General features: G+C 44.0%; 1 protein-coding gene across 1 annotated transcript; it reads left to right on the top strand.

Moving 5' to 3' along the window:
- The first annotated feature begins 9,893 nt into the window (after positions 1 to 9,893).
- On the top strand, positions 9,894 to 14,219 carry LOC143774232 (zona pellucida sperm-binding protein 3-like). Its single transcript, XM_077261612.1, has 8 exons — positions 9,894 to 10,343; positions 11,465 to 11,583; positions 12,604 to 12,707; positions 12,783 to 12,960; positions 13,031 to 13,151; positions 13,321 to 13,412; positions 13,591 to 13,724; positions 13,958 to 14,219. The coding sequence occupies exons 1-8, from the start codon at positions 9,924 to 9,926 to the stop codon at positions 14,203 to 14,205; spliced, it is 1,416 nt and encodes a 471-aa protein (XP_077117727.1). The 5' UTR covers positions 9,894 to 9,923; the 3' UTR covers positions 14,206 to 14,219.
- Positions 14,220 to 18,747: the final 4,528 nt, after the last annotated feature.

Here is an 18,747-nt window from a genome sequence, read left to right as displayed (position 1 = left end):
GGATCAAGCGGAGAAAACCATGTTGGCCCTGTCTCAGGGTCAAGAGGCGGCAGAATTGTTTTGTCAGAAATTTAGAAAATGGTCTGTGTTGACTAAATGGAATGATGATGCTTTGGCGGCAATTTTCAGAAAGGGTCTTTCTGAATCCATTAAAGATGTTATGGTGGGGTTTCCCACGCCTTCTGGTCTGAGTGATTCTATGTCTCTGGCCATTCAGATTGATCGGCGCTTGCGGGAGCGTCAAACTGTGCGCGCTGTGGCGTCGTCCTTAGAGCAAAGTCATTGTGGCGACGCTTCTCATGTAATTTCAGTCTGCCCTAAGATTGCTAGTTCATTTACTATCAGTACTGTACAACCTAAATTTTTGTTATCGGTGTCCTTGATCTGCTCATTGTCATCATTTTCTGTCATGGCGTTTGTGGATTCAGGCGCCGCCTTGAACTTAATGGATTTTGAGTTTGCCAGGCGTTGTGGTTTTCCCTTGCAGCCTTTGCAAAACCCTATTCCTTTAAGGGGGATTGATGCTACACCTTTGGCTAAAAATAAGCCCCAGTTTTGGACACAGGTGACCATGCACATGGCGCCAGCCCATGAGGAAGATTGTCGATTTCTGGTGTTGCATAATTTGCATGATGCTATTGTGCTGGGTTTCCCATGGTTGCAGGTACATAAACCTGTGTTGGATTGGAAATCTATGTCTGTGACTAGTTGGGGTTGTCAGGGGGTTCATAATGATGTTCCTTTGATGTCAATCTCCTCTTCTTCCTCTTCTGAAATTCCAGAGTTTTTGTCTGATTTTCAGGATGTATTCGATGAGCCCAAGTCCAGTTCCCTTCCACCGCATAGGGACTGTGATTGTGCGATTGACTTGATTCCAGGCAGTAAGTTTCCTAAGGGCCGACTTTTCAACCTGTCTGTGCCTGAACATACCGCCATGTGGAGTTATGTTAAGGAGTCTTTGGAGAAAGGGCATATTCGGCCATCTTCTTCCCGTTGGGAGCAGGTTTTTTTTTTGTTGCTAAGAAGGATGGCTCCTTGAGACCTTGTATTGATTATCGCCTCTTGAATAAGATCACGGTCAAGTTTCAATACCCTTTACCTTTGCTTTCCGATTTGTTTGCTAGGATTAAGGGGGCTAGTTGGTTTACGAAGATTGACCTTCGGGGGGCATATAATCTTGTTCGTATTAAACAGGGTGATGAATGGAAAACTGCGTTTAATACGCCCGAAGGCCATTTTGAATACCTTGTGATGCCATTCGGGCTCACTAACGCTCCATCTGTTTTTCAATCCTTCATGCATGATATCTTCCGGACTTATATTGATAAATTCTTGATTGTATATTTGGACGATATTTAGATTTTTTTCTGATGATTGGAAGTCTCATGTGGAACAGGTCAGGATGGTATTTCAGATCCTTTGTGACAATGCTTTGTTTGTGAAGGGGTCTAAGTGTCTTTTTGGGGTGCAGAAGGTTTCTTTTTTGGGCTTTATTTTTTCTCCCTCATCTATGGAGATGGATCCGGTTAAGGTTCAGGCCATTCATGATTGGATTCAACCCACATCCGTGAAGAGCCTTCAGAAATTTTTGGGTTTTGCAAATTTTTATCGCCGTTTCATTGCTAACTTCTCCAGTGTGGTTAAGCCCTTGACTGATTTGACGAAAAAAGGCACTGATGTGGCGAATTGGTCCTCTGCGGCTGTCTCTGCCTTTCAGAAGCTTAAACGCCGATTTACTTCTGCTCCGGTGTTGCGCCAACCAGATGTTTCTCTTCCGTTTCAGGTTGAGATTGATGCTTCTGAGATTGGGGCAGGGGCCGTTTTGTCTCAGAGGGATTGTGTTGTTTCTTTGATGAAACTGTGTGCCTTCTTCTCCCGCAAGTTTTCGCCTGCTGAACGCAATTATGATGTCGGCAATCGGGAGTTGTTGGCTATGAAGTGGGCGTTTGAGGAGTGGCGACATTGGCTTGAGGGAGCTAAGCACCGTATTGTGGTCCTGACCAATCATAAGAATTTGATTTACCTCGAGTCTGCCAAACGGCTGAGTCCTAGACAGGCTCGATGGTCCTTGTTTTTTTCCCGTTTTGATTTTGTGGTTTCGTATCTTCCGGGTTCTAAGAATATTAAGGCTGATGCTCTTTCTAGGAGTTTTTTGCCTGATTCTCCTGAGGTCCTTGAACCGGTCGGCATTCTGAAAGAAGGGGTGGTCCTTTCTGCTATTTCCCCTGATTTACGGCGGGTTCTTCAGGAATTTCAGGCTGATAGACCTGACCGCTGTCCTGTGGGGAAATTGTTTGTTCCTGACAGATGGACTAGTAGAGTGATTTCTGAGGTTCACTGTTCTGTGTTGGCTGGTTATCCTGGTATTTTTGGTACCAGAGATTTGGTTGGTAGGTCCTTTTGGTGGCCTTCGTTGTCACGTGATGTGCGTTCTTTTGTGCAGTCCTGTGGGACTTGTGCGCGGGCCAAGCCTTGTTGTTCCCGTGCTAGTGGGTTACTTTTGCCATTGCCGGTCCCTGAGAGGCCCTGGACGCATATTTCTATGGATTTTATTTCTGATCTTCCGGTTTCCCAGAGGATGTCGGTTATCTGGGTTGTTTGTGACCGGTTTTCTAAGATGGTTCATTTGGTGCCTTTGCCTAAATTGCCTTCCTCTTCAGAGTTGGTTCCGTTGTTTTTTCAGCATGTGGTTCGTTTGCATGGTATTCAGGAGAATATTGTGTCCGACAGAGGTTCCCAGTTTGTTTCTAGGTTTTGGCGGGCCTTTTGTGCTACGCTGGGCATTGATTTGTCTTTTTCTTCTGCATTTCATCCTCAGACAAATGGCCAGACCGAGCGAACTAATCAGACTTTGGAGACTTATTTGAGATGCTTTGTGTCTGCCGATCAGGATGATTGGGTGGCCTTTTTGCCATTGGCCGAGTTTGCCCTTAATAATCAGGCTAGTTCGGCTACTTTGGTTTCGCCTTTTTTTTTGTAATTTTGGTTTTCATCCTCGTTTTTCTTCTGGGCAGGTTGAGCCTTCTGACTGTCCTGGTGTGGATTCTGTGGTTGACAGGTTGCAGCAGATTTGGGCTCATGTGGTGGACAACTTGGTGTTGTCTCAGGAGGAGGCTCAACGTTTTGCTAACCGTCGTCGGTGTGTTGGTTCCCGGCTTCGGGTTGGGGATATGGTTTGGTTGTCTTCCCGTCATGTTCCTATGAAGGTCTCTTCCCCTAAGTTTAAGCCTCGGTTTATTGGTCCTTATAGGATTTCTGAGATTATTAATCCGGTGTCTTTTCGATTGGCGCTTCCGGCCTCTTTTGCTATCCATAATGTCTTCCATAGATCTTTATTGCGGAAATATGTGGTGCCCGTTGTTCCCTCTGTTGATCCTCCGGCCCCTGTTTTGGTTGATGGGGAGTTGGAGTATGTGGTTGAGAAGATTTTGGATTCTCGTTTTTCGAGGCGGAGGCTTCAGTACCTTGTCAAATGGAAGGGTTATGGCAAGGAGGATAATTCTTGGGTTTTTGCTTCTGATGTCCATGCTGCTGATTTGGTTCATGCTTTTCATCTGGCTCGTCCTGATCGGCCTGGGGGCTCTGGTGAGGGTTCGGTGACCCCTCCTCAAGGGGGGGGTACTGTTGTGAATTCTGCTTTTGGGCTCCCTCCGGTGGTTGTAGGTGGTAATGCAGTTGCCCCTGAGTTGCAGTCCTGGTCAGGTGTATCTGCTGATTGCAGTTCTGACTGTGGTATTTAGGCATGCAGGATTCATTAGTCCTTGCCAGTTGTCAATTCTTGTTGGGAGGTGTAGGACCTCTGCCTGGTTCCTCCTGCCTTTCTGCCAAATCTGCAAAGATAAGTGTCTGGGTTTTTTTTCCTGTGGCACACATGTTGTGTGCTTCACAATTCAGTGCTATTCTTTGTGTTTTCTTGTCCAGCTTAGATTGTGTCAGTATTTTCTCAGTCTTGTTGGATTCTCTGGAGTGGCAGATATACATTCCATGTCTTTAGTTAGATTGTGGAACTTTTTGTATTATCTGCTGTGGATATTTTTGGAAGGGTTTTAATACTGACCGCCTAGTAATCTGTCCTATCCTTTCCTATTTAGCTAGAGTGGCCTCTTTTGCTAAATCCTGTTTTCTACCTGCGTGTGTCTATTCTTCTCCTACTCACAGTCATTATTCGTGGGGGGCTGCCTATCCTTTGGGGTCTGCTCTGAGGCAAGGTAGCATTCCTATTTCCATCTATAGGGGTATTTAGTCCTCCGGCTGTGTCGAGGTGTCTAGGGTATATTAGGCACACCCCACGGCTACTTCTAGTTGCGGTGTTAGTTCAGGATTTGCGGTCAGTACAGGTTCCACCGACTCCAGAGAAAGTTTCATGCGGCTCCAAGGTCACCAGATCATAACAGCTCTGTGGACGACCTTTCGCTTATGGAGGAGGAAGAGGAGGAGGAGGGGTTGCGAACGCCTACAGCCAATTGTTTCCTAGACCGTGGGCTAGGCAGAACTGTCCCACTATGGCTGTCCCCAGTGGACCCTGCATCCACCACATTAACCCAGTGTGCCGTGATGGACATGTAACGTCCCTGGCCATGCCTACTGGTCCATGCATCTGTTGTGAGGTGCACCTTTCCACTGACTGATTGCCTCAGTGCATGGACAATGCGGTCTTTGACATGCTGGTGGAGGGCTGGGATGGCTTTTCTCGCAAAAAAGTGCCTACTGGTTAGGTCATAGCGAGGTACTGCGTAGGCCATCAGGTCTTTGAAAGCGTCGCTTTCAACCAACCGGTAGGGCATCATCTCTAACGAGATTAGTCTAGCAATGTGGGCGTTCAAACCCTGTGTACGCAGATGAGAGGATGAGTACTTTCTTTTCCTAATGAGAGTCTCTTGTAGGGTGAGCTGGACTAGAGAGCGGCATATGGTGGAACTAGCGGTGGTGGTGGTGGTGGACATGGCGGATTGAGAGAGGGTTGGTGATGGTATTCTTGATGTTGGCCTACATACAGTGTTTCCTACCAATATCCTTGTGATTCCCTGACTGCTTTGGCCTTGCGACGATACCTCCACATTTGCTGCTGGTGGTGTCCTAACCGGTGGGCTTACAGTGAGGGAAGCAATGTAGCATTGCTGACTACCTTCATTCTGAGCAGGTGCACCAACGGTACGTGACGTTTGGTAGTTAGTCCAGGCTTGCAAGTGCATGCTGGTTAAATGTCTATGCATGCACGTTGTATTTAAATTTTGAAGATTCTTCCCTCTGCTAAAGGTCTTTGAGCATTTCTTACAGATAACTTTGCACTGATCATTCGGATCTTGGTTAAAAAATTGCCACACTGCACTCTTCCTACTATCGAATACCTTTTCAGGCATTGCACGCTGTGCTACTTTCACCGGATGGCCACGCTGTCCTAAAACTGTTTTTGGTTTTGACACACGTTTTTGGCCTGATACGGGCCTGCCAGATGACAGCTGTTGCGATGTAGATGGCTGCTGCGGATCATCCTCCTCCACTTCTGAGCTACTGGCAATGGCACCCTCTTCCACCAATGGCTGCCAATCTGGGTCAACAACTGGGTCATCTATCACCTCCTCTTCAATGTCATGTGCACCTTCCTCTGTGTCACCGTGTAAGGTGCTATAGCGTTCGGGACGGGGCACCATAGTCTCATCAGGGTCAGATTCTGGCTCAGTACACTGCGAGGGCAATGTAGTGATCTGAGTCAATGGAACAGCATAATAATCTAGCTGTGGCTGTGCATCAGTGCACTCCATGTCCGATTCATCTTGTAATGGGCAGTTAACAATTTCCCTTTCTAACCCAGGCACGGTATGTGTAAAGAGCTCCATGGAGTAACCTGTAGTGTCGCCTGACACATCCTGCACTTTTGGTTTGGGTGAAGGACACAAGGAAACGTCTTGTTCCTGACCGGGAGCATCCACTGACGACTCGCTGCTTTTATATTTGGAACTTTCTGAAGAGAAGGCGAAAGAGCTAGAGGCTGAGTCAGCAATGAAAGCCAAAACTTTTTCCTGCTGTTCCAGCTTTAAAAGCTGTTTTCCTACTCCCAGATAAGGGAGCCTTCGAGGCCTTGTGTAGCCAGACGATGACGCTGGCTCAACACCTCCAGCCTTAGGTGCTATTGTGCTTTTGCCACTACCACCAGATGCACCACCACCACCACCACCATCAGTACCAGCTGTCAACCTACGCCCACGGCCTCTTCCACCAGACTTCGTCATTTTTGGGAAAATGTAACCAAAATAACAACCGTTATATGGTACAGTAAAACAAGGTAGAAGGTGTATATAAACTTGTTGAGAATTTAAATCTCCCTTTTTATTTTGGGGAGACAGCACCACAACTCAGGGCCAGTGTATAACACAACACAATGTAAGTGGCAGAACGTGGTTGGCTGATACACGAGAAACTAAGAGGACTGAGGTATATCCACTTTGTGAGAATTTGAATCTCACTTTTTTGGGGGGGAGACTGCACCACAACTCAGGCCCAGTGTATTTTACAACGCAATGTAAGTGACAGAACGTGGCTGGCAGATATACGACAAACTAACAGAACTGATGTAGATCCACTTAGTGACAATTTGAATCTCCCTTTTTTGGGGGGAGACTGAACCAAAACTCAGGCAGCCCAGTGTATAACACAACGCAATGTAAGTGGCAGAAAGTGGGTGGAAGATATCTGAAAAAATCCAAGGACTGTAGTACAATTTCAATCTCAATGATCTCAGGACAAGTATGGCAGCAACAAAAAGGACTGCTGCACACAACAGTGTGGACAAATAAACAAGATAACTGTGCAGAAAGGAGCAACAGGATTTTTGCTTTAAAAAATGCAGTTGGTTTGCACAGCGGCGTGCAAACAGCAATGCAGCTATCAGGGAGCCTAATAAGCTACAGAGCTGATGAAGAGAAATCTAGCCTCCACTGTCCCTGCAAAAAAAGGTGGTGTTGGACAGTGGAAATCGCTACAGCACAAGCAGTTTGGGGGTGAATGTACCCTGCCTAACGCTATCCCTGCTTCTGACGAAGCTGCAGCAACCTTTCCCTATGCTGATATCGGCAGAAGTAAGATGGCGGTCGGCGTACACGCCCCTTTATAGCCCCTGTGACGCCGCAGAAAGCAAGCCAATCACTGTCATGACGTTTTCTAAGATGGTGGGGACAGAGACCTATGTCATCACACTGCCCACACTCTGCGTCCTCCTTCATTGGCTGAAAAATGGAGCTGAACGCTTCATATGAAACGCGACTTTGGCGCGAAGATCGCGGACCTCATGGCCGATCCCACACTAGGATCGGGTCGGGTTTCAATTTTTTTGAATTTGTCCATTCCGTTTCGCTCAACTCTAGTCACCGCTACATTGAAAGAAAATACAATAACAGGCGATCAAAAGATCGTATCTGCACCAAAATGGCATCAATAAGAACGTCAGCTCGGCAAGCAAAAAAAAAGCCCTCACCCAACCCGAGATCATGAAAAATGGAGATGCTACAAGTCTCGGAAAATGACAATTTTTTCTTTAACCAAACTTTAGATTTGTTTTTCACCACTTAAATAAAAAAGAACCTAGACATATTAGGTGTCTATGAACTCGTAATGACCTGGAGAATCATAATGGCAGGTCAGTTTTAGCATTTAGTGAACATGGTAAAAAGTGGAATTGTACTTTTTTGCAGTTACACCGCACTTGGAATTTTTTTCCTGTTTTCCAGTACATGATATGGTAAAACCAATGGTGTCGTTCAAAAGTACAACTCGTCCTGCAAAAAACAAGCCCTCACATGGCCATATTGACGGAAAAATAAGAAAAAGTGATGATTATGGGAAGAAGGGGAGGAAAGAACGAAAACGCAAAAATAAAAATACCTCTGATCATTAAGGGCTTTAAACACACATTATGTATTTGATTTCCTGACATTAAATCCACTGTACTGATGGTTTTTTTCTTTGGTATGAAGCCTAATTGATCTCAGAGACTAAAAACTGTTAAAAAAAATTTGACATTGCTGCACTTGGAAAAAATGCAAATATGTAACAAGAAATAAAAAAAAAAATTGAATGAGATATTAGAAATCTCTTTAGTTTGACAATTACCATAGAACACTTGTATTTTGTTTCTGTTTGGAAAAAACACCTAAAAACAGCTACATGTGAACCAGCCCTTAGGTGTGTTCTTACATTTTACAGTTTTTTTTTATTTATACATTGTGTTATGTTGCATGGAAAAGAATTAACAGTTCAAGTAAAGTGGATGTGATGTCCTGGAAACAATGCCGAATTAGGCTACGTTCACATTTGCGTTGTGCGCCGCAGCGTCGTCGCCGCAACAAAACGCATGCGTCGTGCGGCCCTATCTTTAACATTGGGGCCGCATGGCGCCGCATGTACATGCGTTGTCATGCGTTTTGGTGCGTCGTACGCCGCATGCGGCGTTAGGGCGCGACAAACGCAACACGTTGCATTTTTTTGCGGCGCTGACTTTTTAAAAAACGCATGCGTCGTGTTTGCGTCGCTTTTGCGTCGTCGATGCGCCTTTTTTCCCATTGATTTGTATTGACAACGCAGACGACGCAAGTACTTGCGTCGTGGTGCGTTGTACGACGCATGCGTTTTCCAATAAATATGCAAAACAATGTATAGATTTTGGGGGGGCGCATGCGGCGCAAAACGCAGCGTTTTTTGTTCAAAACGCAACTGCGTTTTTGTTTGCGTTGTGCGTTGCGGCGCACAACGCAAATGTGAACGTAGCCTTATACAGGCTCTTTCTCTGCATTTTTTACCCCTGGATTTCAGTGGGGAGAATGAAAAAATGCATGTAACAATCACAATGACGTATTTCAGTGCCGAATCGCTGCATATCTGAACTAAAAATAAGCGTTAAAAATCTACATTAAAAAGGTATGAAAAAAATAAAAATCCCAATAACCAGAGAAGATCGCTATTGCTTAACATGGTGAAGGAAACACAGAGAAAATTTACTGCATGTGATAACATGGTTTTAACAGAGCTGATATTTTAGCAGAAAATAAAAAGAAAATAATGCAGCTTTTCCATTTTGTGGGAACATGGCCTTTAGGCTATGTGCACACGTTGCGGTTTTTGCTGCGGATCCGCAGCGGATTTGACGCTGCGGATCCGCAGCAGTTTTCCATGTGGTGTACAGTACCATGTAAACCTATGGAAAACAATAACCGCAGTGCACATGCTGCGGAAAATTCCGCGTGGAAACTGCGGAAAAAAAAGAAGTAGCATGTCACTTCTTTCTGCGGATTCCACAGCGGTTTTCAACCTGCACCAATAGGAAAGTGCAGTTGAAAACCCGCAGAGGAATCCGCGGAAAAATCCGCAGCAAAATCCGCAGCAAAATCCGCAACGTGTGCACATACCCTTAAGGTTGCGTTCACACAACGTGTTTCCTCAACCTTTTTAGAAACTGAGGCAGAACTTGTGAACCCAACGTTTTTGGTGTTTGTGTTGCAGACATTTGCAAAAAAAAAAAAAGCAGAAATTGGTGAAAGAGTAGTAATTCCTTCACTCTAAACCAAAAAACTTGTTGCCCTGAGTGACCCCATTCCAAAAATGTCATTCCTTAATTGAAGTTGGTATGTGAGTCGCATGGGTCTGGTGACCGGCTACAGAAAAATCTACCAAATCTGGAAACTGGTCATAATTATCCAACATCATTAGATGCAATGTTCATGGAGACATGAACGACACACGGACAATAAAGTCCTGATCCAGACCCAAGGAGATGGGAACAAATCCCAGTGTGACTCCACCTCATCGCTGTGTCCTCTCCAGGTGTGGAGAAGAAAGTGGTCAGCTGAGGGTAATAAGGTGCAATAATGGTGGTGTGATGAGGAGGGTATAAAGCTCTACTCCCTCCACTGTTTCCTTGTGCTGCAGTCAGGATGGAGCTGTGGGTCAGGTGGAGTTGTCTACTAGTGGTTCTTCTATGTGGACCAGGCTTTGGTAGCTCGTTGATCAGACACCAGCGTCAGTCAGATGCTTGGTGGAGGAATTATCAGCCTGGGAGGGGATCTTCTAGAGGACTTGGACAGTCTATATCTGGAGTGGGGTCTCCCAGATGGGACAGCAGGTATAATGGCAGAGACCAACATCTCCGAGACCTCACTCAAGCTCCATCCTCTGTCAGTGTGCAGTGTGGTGAGGACAGGATGGTGGTGATGGTGAACAGAGACTTCTATGGGAATGGTAAGCTGGTGAAGCCCTCAGACCTGACCCTGGGCTCCTGCAGGCCGGGACAGCAGACTACAGATAGTACTGTGGTGTTTGAGAATGGTCTTCAAGAATGTGGGAACAGTTTAGAGGTGAGTGCTCAGTATGACCATTCTTCTGCCAGATTCTTTCTCTGTGGTGTAATGGGAAGACCCTGTGCAATGTGTCTTTCTGAAAGGTCCTACTTGGTGTTTGGGTGTGTGTGTGTATGTGTATGTATATATATATATATATATATATATATATATATATATATATATATATCATTTTTATTTTTTTCAGTACCTTGACTAGCATGGGTGAATCTGGTGATTTAAGACTGATATAGCTTTTGTAACTATTAAAAGGCAGCTGTTGTATTGCACATGGTGGCCATGATATAGTAGAGGATGAGCTGTAACTATCTTCACTCATATTATAGATGAAAACCAGAAACTTGCAAATATCGTTAGTGACATTAGTATTTTGAACCTCCCATTCAATTCATGGGTAAGATGTAGTCTCTGAAGACAAATCTTCACATTATTGAGGTATGAACAGTTTGTGCTATTAACATCCATGAGGTGGTAATTCTCCTAAAGTTGCAAATTGCCTCTTTAGAGAAGGAGGACTTGAACTTCATAGTGCCACCTGTTGGAAGTAGCGATCCTTTAAGTCACAATCAACCCCTTAACATGACTTGGGATAAATAGCCAAATCAGTATCTCAATTTGGAGACTAGGTGTTTCGGGCTGTTTGCCCTTGTCTGTGTGCAAAGCACGAGAACTCACATGGCTAGGAGAGATACTCTGGCAATTGTCTATACACTTATGGGCACCAACTGTAATCTCCTAGCTCTGTAATGTGGTGGGGGGCAGTCACTGAAACTGTTCATGGTTCGGAGTTTTTTTTTTTTTTTTTGGTTTTTTTTTTCTCCCTTTCCACGCCCACTGGAATTGAGTGAAGAATTGCTCCATGAGACGCCAACCTCCTATAAGCTATGAGTTTCTTCTTGTGTACTTTTGACTACTGAAATAAACTACTTTTACCTTGAGTCCAGTAGGTGGTTCTACATGGCAGGTGGAGGTGGCTGAGCTACACTACTCCCATAGACATACAGTATGTAATCCTGCTCTCTAGCTTTTTTTCAGGCCTACTGGGAGGAGCTAAATAACGTGCTTTTAAGTTATGTCAAAGTGTGAGCAAAATGACTAACCTATTAATGATCTTCTAGATGACTCCAGACTGGCTGGTCTACAACTCCAACCTACGCTACACCCCCACCTCTTCCAGGAATGTGCCCATCATCAGGTCCAACTCTGCTGTGGTTCCTGTCCAGTGCTTCTACCCAAGGTAAGACTCTAGATAAATGCAGGATACATATGTGGAGCTAAGATTTGTCAATATTCCTTGGAAAGGGTCCACATAGGAATTGGGCCATGAGATCCTTCAAAAGCTGACATTGGCCACACTGTTAATGCTCCTAATTTCCATGGAGCTTTAACCACCATGTTGTGATTTAATGATTGATTCACTTTGTTCATTGTCATATTGGTTTTCTGGTTGTATAGCCCCCCTAAAGTAAATTAGGTCCTTGACTCCTGTAGCAACAATGAGTCCCAATGGCTGTTATGCCAGGCATCAATGGTTTTGCATTGAAAGAAATGCAGCGTAGGGAGGTGATGACTAAAGCTGACCATGATCAATGCTATGATGACTGTTCTCTGACTATCTGATTGAACTTTATCTTAAACTATGTACAGTGCCTTGCGAAGTATTCAGCCCCCTGGAACTTTTCAACCTTTTCCCACATATCATGGCGATTTGCAGCTGTAATCACAGCAAAAGGTGGCGTAACAAAGTAAGTTAAAGGAGCCGAATAATATTGCACCCCCCCACTTTTCAGTTTATGAACTTCCGCAAAAATTTAAAATAACCAATACAAATTTGTTCAACTTCACAATTGTATTCCACTTGTTGTTGTTTCTTCACCAAAAATTTACATTTGGTATCTTTATGTTTGAAACATGATATGTGGGGAAAAGGTTAAAGTTCCAGGGGGCCGAATACTTTAGCAAGGCACTGTACATGGAGAGGTTAATGTTTTTCAACATGCTCAAATCTCTTCTGCTGTGAGGCCAGCCTACCCATCACTGTCAAAACCCAAATCTAGGCTTGAGTTGGGGTAGCAGCACCTCATTCACTGTAGCATGTGTTGGCCATCTTGTGACCGATCTGGGGGTCATGTAGCCTCATCTTTGTTGTACTTCTAACAAGTAACTGTTGTCCAGGTCAATGTCCATTATGACACTAACGTGAATGATTGGATGTCAGTTGTCACTTTTCTAGTCCTTATAACTCTATCTTGTCTAGGCACGGTAATGTGAGCAGCAATGCCATCAAGCCAACATGGACTCCATTCAGCACCACACTGACCTCGGAGGAGAGGCTGGCATTCTCCTTGCAGCTTATGACTGGTAAGCTTACAACTTTTAGGGTAATGGTGCCATGTCTTGTGATCAGTTTAATGAGGGGTGTGTTTTCCTCTTCAGCGGACTTCAGTTCCCCCAGTTCAGTACTGGTCTTTCAGCTTGGTGAGAAATTGTACATAGAAGCCTCTCTGGATATCCAGAACCATGTTCCGATGCTCCTGTTTGTTGACCGTTGTGTGGCCACCATTACTCCAGATATGGACTCTAGACCCAGTTATGACATAATCTCCAACAATGGGTGAGTTATAGAAATCATTATTGTACAAGACTCCAAGAAGCCCAATATCTACAACTGACCTGTTCTACAGATGCATGATGGACAGTATGGAAGAAGATTCTTCGTCTGTCTTTGTTTCACCAAGACCTCAAGCCAACAAGCTCCGCTTCATGGTTGATGCCTTCAGATTCACTGACAGCGCTGCCTCTACGGTGAGGACACCTACTTAATTCATCCAGGTCATAGATTCAACTTGCACGAAGGCTGCCAAAAAGTGCTGTTATTCCTTACTCAAAGTAACATGTTACAGAGCTTATATTTAACAAAACATATCCAGTGGATAAAATGAAATTGCCAACTTCTGGTATTTTGTTCTCCTAGATCTACATCACATGTACCCTGAGAGCTGCTGACATCAACCAGACCCCTGATCCCATGAATAAGGCCTGCTCCTACAACAAGGCATCTAGCAGGTAAGACCCACCACAATACATCTGGCTGGTGACCATAATTCAATGGCTGATTATTGACTGAGTCGTTGGAATTCCCTAACAAATTCAACTTAAACTACTAACATTGACCTACAAAGCTGTCCATAATCTATCCCTTTCATAGATCTGCAAGCTAATCTCACAATATCTTACTTTTCAGCTGGACATCTGTGGAAGGATCTAGTGGGATCTGCCAGTGCTGCACCACCAGGAACTGCGCTACTGCTGCCGGCCAGAGAACACAATGGGGATCATCCTCCGGAAGGCAGAGGGGATTTGGGAAGAGGGATGTTGGTGAGACAGACTTCTTGCAGATGGCCATAGAATCCTCAGTTCTGTAACTACTGATGTAGATATACATTTTGGACAATACATCTTTTGCCCAAGTGACTCTAGATATGTAGTCTACCAGACTCAAAATACCATATAGGCTAGACCTGTAGTCCACCAACTGAGCCATAACGTGCAGGGTGCCTTAATGGGCATTAATGCATTAATTTCATTATTTGTTTAAATCTTCCTGACAGGTTCTCATGTAGAGAAACATGGCATGGCCACCCTGGGTCCCATACTAGTGACTGGATCCAAGTCCGACCAGGTTACCGGAGCAGGAACCCTCCAAGCTTCCAGGATGACTGCAGAACGTGAACCTCTACAGCTGTGGGTGCTGGTGGCCATCGGATCTGTCACTTCAGTAGTTGTTGCCGTTGCTCTTACTGTGGTTGGAAAATGTGTTCTGAAAAGATTTTCCCACAAAGAATCTGTGCAGCAATAAACAATTGAATAATTCTTCTGTCTGGTTTTAAGTGATGGTTGGGGACTGGGCAGAAGTCTCAGTGGGTTGACTCTGCCACAATTTTCTGCAGGCATCTACTTAAAGGGACTTTTCAGGCCATGAAATGACTATCCAATTAGGAATTCAAATTTATATATACTTTTTTTTTTTTTTTTTTTTTTTTTCCATGTTAGACTAAGGACCGGCAAGTGCCAAGATGGCAGAGGAAACTACTGCACCATACACTGATTACTCAGAATCATTAATTTGAAGCTTCCTGCCTCAGTCATGGTTTAACAGCCCCATTGATAGAGAAGTTGTAAGTCATACAGCTTCTGGCTTCTTTCTGACAGACTGCTGGTTGCCATTTGCATAAGTAGTCAACACTCTGACAGACCACTCAATACTGTAATCTGCACTGAAGAAGGTCAGGAACCACAAACATGGGAGGTCAGGAACCACAAACATGGGAGGTCAGGAACCACAAACATGGGAGGTCAGGAACCACAAACATGGGAGGTCAGGAACCACAAACATGGGAGGTCAGGAACCACAAACATGGGAGGTCAGGAACCACAAACATGGGAGGTCAGGAACCACAAACATGGGAGGTCAGGAACCACAAACATGGGAGGTCAGGTTTCTTAGCTCACACGGCTAACCAGATCTGCACTGATGAGCAATCGCCTCCATGTCTGCAAATAAAGCTTCTGGTTTCAGCTTAATAATGTAACGATGGCATTTAAGGAGCCTGAAGTCAGCCGATCAGTGATCACACGGATGCTAGATCCCTCATCAGATTCTGCCAGGGTTGAGACATAAAACATGCAGTGTTGTAAATAAATAACCAAAGTATTACAAAACTTTAAGTTAAACGTCTCCCCCTGCAAAAAATCCCATTTTGTATTGACCCATATTGTTGAAAAATTTTCACCCATAGCGTGCCAATAAAAAATCTAGACCATAAATGTTTAATTCAGGATGAAAAAAGCTCATATGTATTTCAAAATCGTACCCAAAAAAAAAAACAGCTCCAAGGGAGACCTAATGGGATTCTATAAAATTTAATATAATAAAAAAATTACCATGATTTAGTCATTTCTCATGTCACTATAAAAAAAACCTATGGGCACTATCATGTTAAATTACACAATAGAGAACATACATTTCTATACTAAATGGTTTTAAGTAGTGTTTTTTTTTTTTTTTTTTTTTTTTTTTTTCTCCAAAGAGTTGAGTAATCAGTTGCATCTATAACAAAAAATGTAGCACTGCAAACCTGAGCAAGTCCGGCAAAAAAAAATCTAATTCAGCTCAGCAGATAAAAAAAAAAAAAAAAAAAAAAACACAACTTGCGGTAATCAGAAAATAGTGATAAATATACAATTAAAACAAAGTATAAACTCAGTATCGCTATATTTGTACTTGCCTGCATGAAAGTTTACACTTTATGCAGCAGATCAATAACATACAATGCAAAATAGTGACTGGTTTTCCTTTCCTAAGGGTTAAAAGCTTACACCCTGTGTACCCCAAAATGATGCCACTGACAAATGCAACTCATCCACCCCTCCAAACCCAAAAAACAAACTCAAGCACTTGTCTGACAGTCACCAAAGAATAAAGTAATGGTGCCCAAAAGTGATTGTTTTTTGTTTTTTTATGCAGTGTTTGTGTGCATACCAATTTTTATTCAGGTGTGAGTGTTTGGTGTGGATTTTTTTTCCCTCTAAATAAAAAGTCTAGAAAGAGTGGTATATACTCGTGAATAAGTTAACCCGAGTATAAGACGATGCACCTAATTTTTGCCACAGAAAACTTATTGACTCATATAATCCCGGGTATGCTTCGTCCCACTCATCCCTATCCTGGTATGTATGGCTCCTCATCCCTATCTTTGTATGTATGGCTCCTGTATAAAAAACAAACAAAAAAAAAAACCTACTTACCTTCCCTGCATGGCCTCGCAGCATCTCGTTCCTGTGCCAGCAGCTCTTCCGGCCGAGTGGTCATGTGTTCCCCTTCCCCGCCATCTTTCTGGGACAATGTATAAGCTGAGGGGGGGCATTTTCAGCACAAAAAAAGGGCTGAAAAACTTGGCCTATACACGGTAAGTAAAATAAAAAGAATAGAACAATCTGGTAAAATAAAAAAAACTTACTAAACAGATGTCGGTGAAACAAAAATTGAGTGTCCGCAACTCGACCCTAACCCTCACTATATTCAGTAAAAAATACTGCAGTAGACGCCAATTACTAAAGTATATTTTTTACTGTCCCTATTCTAGTCCTATTTTTTTTTTTTTTGCACAAATTTACGCATGTCATATAGAGCAAATTTTACCACTATCCTAAAGTACAATGTGCCATGAAAAAAAGTCTCAAAATCAGTGGGATCCATTGAAGGGTTCCAGAGTTACCTTATAAAGTGACAGTGGTCAGAATTGTATAATTCGGGCTGGTTATGAAGGTGAAAACAGGCTCGGGAGTGAAGGAGCTAAATCACTCCTGTTTCCAAGTTTTAAAATTTAATTAAAAAAAAATAGAATTGGTATTGTCACATCCATAAAACTCCGGTCCATCAAAATATTTTTTAATTGCACTGTAATTTTCACAAAAAAATGCAATAAAAAGTGATCCATATGTTGTATACACCCCAAAATAACATCATTAAAAACTACAGCTTGGCACACAACTCCATGAGCAGAAAAATAAAAAAATTACAGGTCTCAGAAAATGGCCACACAAATTTTAAATTTTTAAATTTTTTTTTTACAAATTTCAGAATTTTTTTCGCAAATAGAATTAATAAAAAAACATGGGCCTGGAGAAGCATATTTGCAGGTAATTTTTACAACACAATGATTTCCATAAAAACAAATCCTGAAAAACAATGGCAGTTTTTTCACAATTTCATCACGCTTGAAAAGAGCAAAAATGACAAATCAGAAGGTTTTGAGGGGTTAAGATAAAGACAGGATTTCCAGTAAAAATTCTTATCGCAATACGGTCACAATTCCTCACGTTCTGACTGTAGTATCCCCATCTTCAGCCCCCTCTTGGTATAATGTCCTCCATCCTGGTACAATGCCCACCATCCTGGGTCGCTTCCTAGTATAATGTCCCCCATCCTCAGCCCCCCTCCTGGTATAATGTCCTCCATCCAGGTACAATGCCCGCCATCCTGGGTCACTTCGTAGTATAATATTCCCCATCCTCAGCCCCCCTCCTGGTATAATGTCCTCAATCCTGGTACAATGCCCGCCATCCTGGGTTCCTTCCTAGTATAATATTCCCCATCCTCAGCCCCCTCCTGGTATAATGTTCTCCATCCTGGTACAATGCACCCCCATCCTGGGTCGCTTCCTAGTATAATGTCCCCCATCCTCAGCCCCCCTCCTGGTATAATGTCCTCCATCCTGGTACAATGCCCGACATCCTGGGTCACTTCCTAGTATAATATTCCCCATCCTCAGCCCCCCTCCTGGTATAATGTCCTCAATCCTGGTACAATGCCCGCCATCCTGGGTTCCTTCCTAGTATAATATTCCCCATCCTCAGCCCCCTCCTGGTATAATGTTCTCCATCCTGGTACAATGCACCCCCATCCTGGGTCGCTTCCTAGTATAATGTCCCCCATCCTCAGCCCCCCTCCTGGTATAATGTCCTCCATCCTGGTACAATGCCCGCCATCCTGGGTCGCTTCCTAGTATAATGTCCCCCATCCTCTGCCCCCTCCTGGTATAATGTCCTCCATCCTGGTACAATGCCCGCCATCCTGGGTCACTTCCTAGTATAATATTCCCCATCCTCAGCCCCCCTCCTGGTATAATGTCCTCAATCCTGGTACAATGCACCCCCATCCTGGGTTCCTTCCTAGTATAATATTCCCCATCCTCAGCCCCCTCCTGGTATAATGTCCTCCATCCTGGTACAATGCCTGCCATCCTGGGTTGCTTCCTAGTATAATGTCCCCCATCCTCTGCCCCCTCCTGGTATAATGTCCTCCATCCTGGTACAATGCACCCCATCCTGGTTCCTTCCTAATATAATATTCCCCATCCTCAGCCCCCTCCTGGTATAATGTCCTCAATCCTGGTACAATGCACCCCCATCCTGGGTTCCTTCCTAGTATAATATTCCCCATCCCCAGCCCCCTCCTGGTATAATGTCCTCCATCCTGGTAAAATGCACTCCCATCCTGGGACGCTTCCTAGTATAATGTCCCCCATCCTCTGCCCCCTCCTGTTATAATGTCCTCCATCCTGGTACAATACCTCCCCATCCTGTACCCCTTCCTGGTATAATGTCTCACATCCTTGTGCAATACACCCTCATCCTGGGCTCCTTCCTGGTATAATGGCCCCTTCTGTTATTCTACAGCACATTTTAAAAATAAACAAATGATGATTCTTGCCTTCTCCTGCTCCCATTAACCATGTTTTTCTCCTCTATAGCCGACGTAGAAAATGGCATTTGACTTAGGCATGCCGGTTCGAGCAGCGCATGATGTCACCGCCATGTGCTGGCGAGGTGTATGTGT

Source organism: Ranitomeya variabilis, chromosome 5 (assembly GCF_051348905.1).
Source record: "Ranitomeya variabilis isolate aRanVar5 chromosome 5, aRanVar5.hap1, whole genome shotgun sequence".
Taxonomy (NCBI): Eukaryota; Metazoa; Chordata; class Amphibia; order Anura; family Dendrobatidae; genus Ranitomeya; species Ranitomeya variabilis.
Note: the sequence above shows the minus strand (reverse complement) of the source record. Positions and strands in the feature narration are given on the sequence as shown.

Coding starts and splice junctions, on each gene's coding strand:
- LOC143774232 (XM_077261612.1), top strand. CDS start 9,924: ATGGAGCTGTGGGTCAGGTGGAGTTGTCTACTAGTGGTTCTTCTATGT. Junction 10,344..11,464: donor AATGTGGGAACAGTTTAGAG/GTGAGTGCTCAG, acceptor ATGATCTTCTAG/ATGACTCCAGACTGGCTGGT. Junction 13,413..13,590: donor TACAACAAGGCATCTAGCAG/GTAAGACCCACC, acceptor CTTACTTTTCAG/CTGGACATCTGTGGAAGGAT.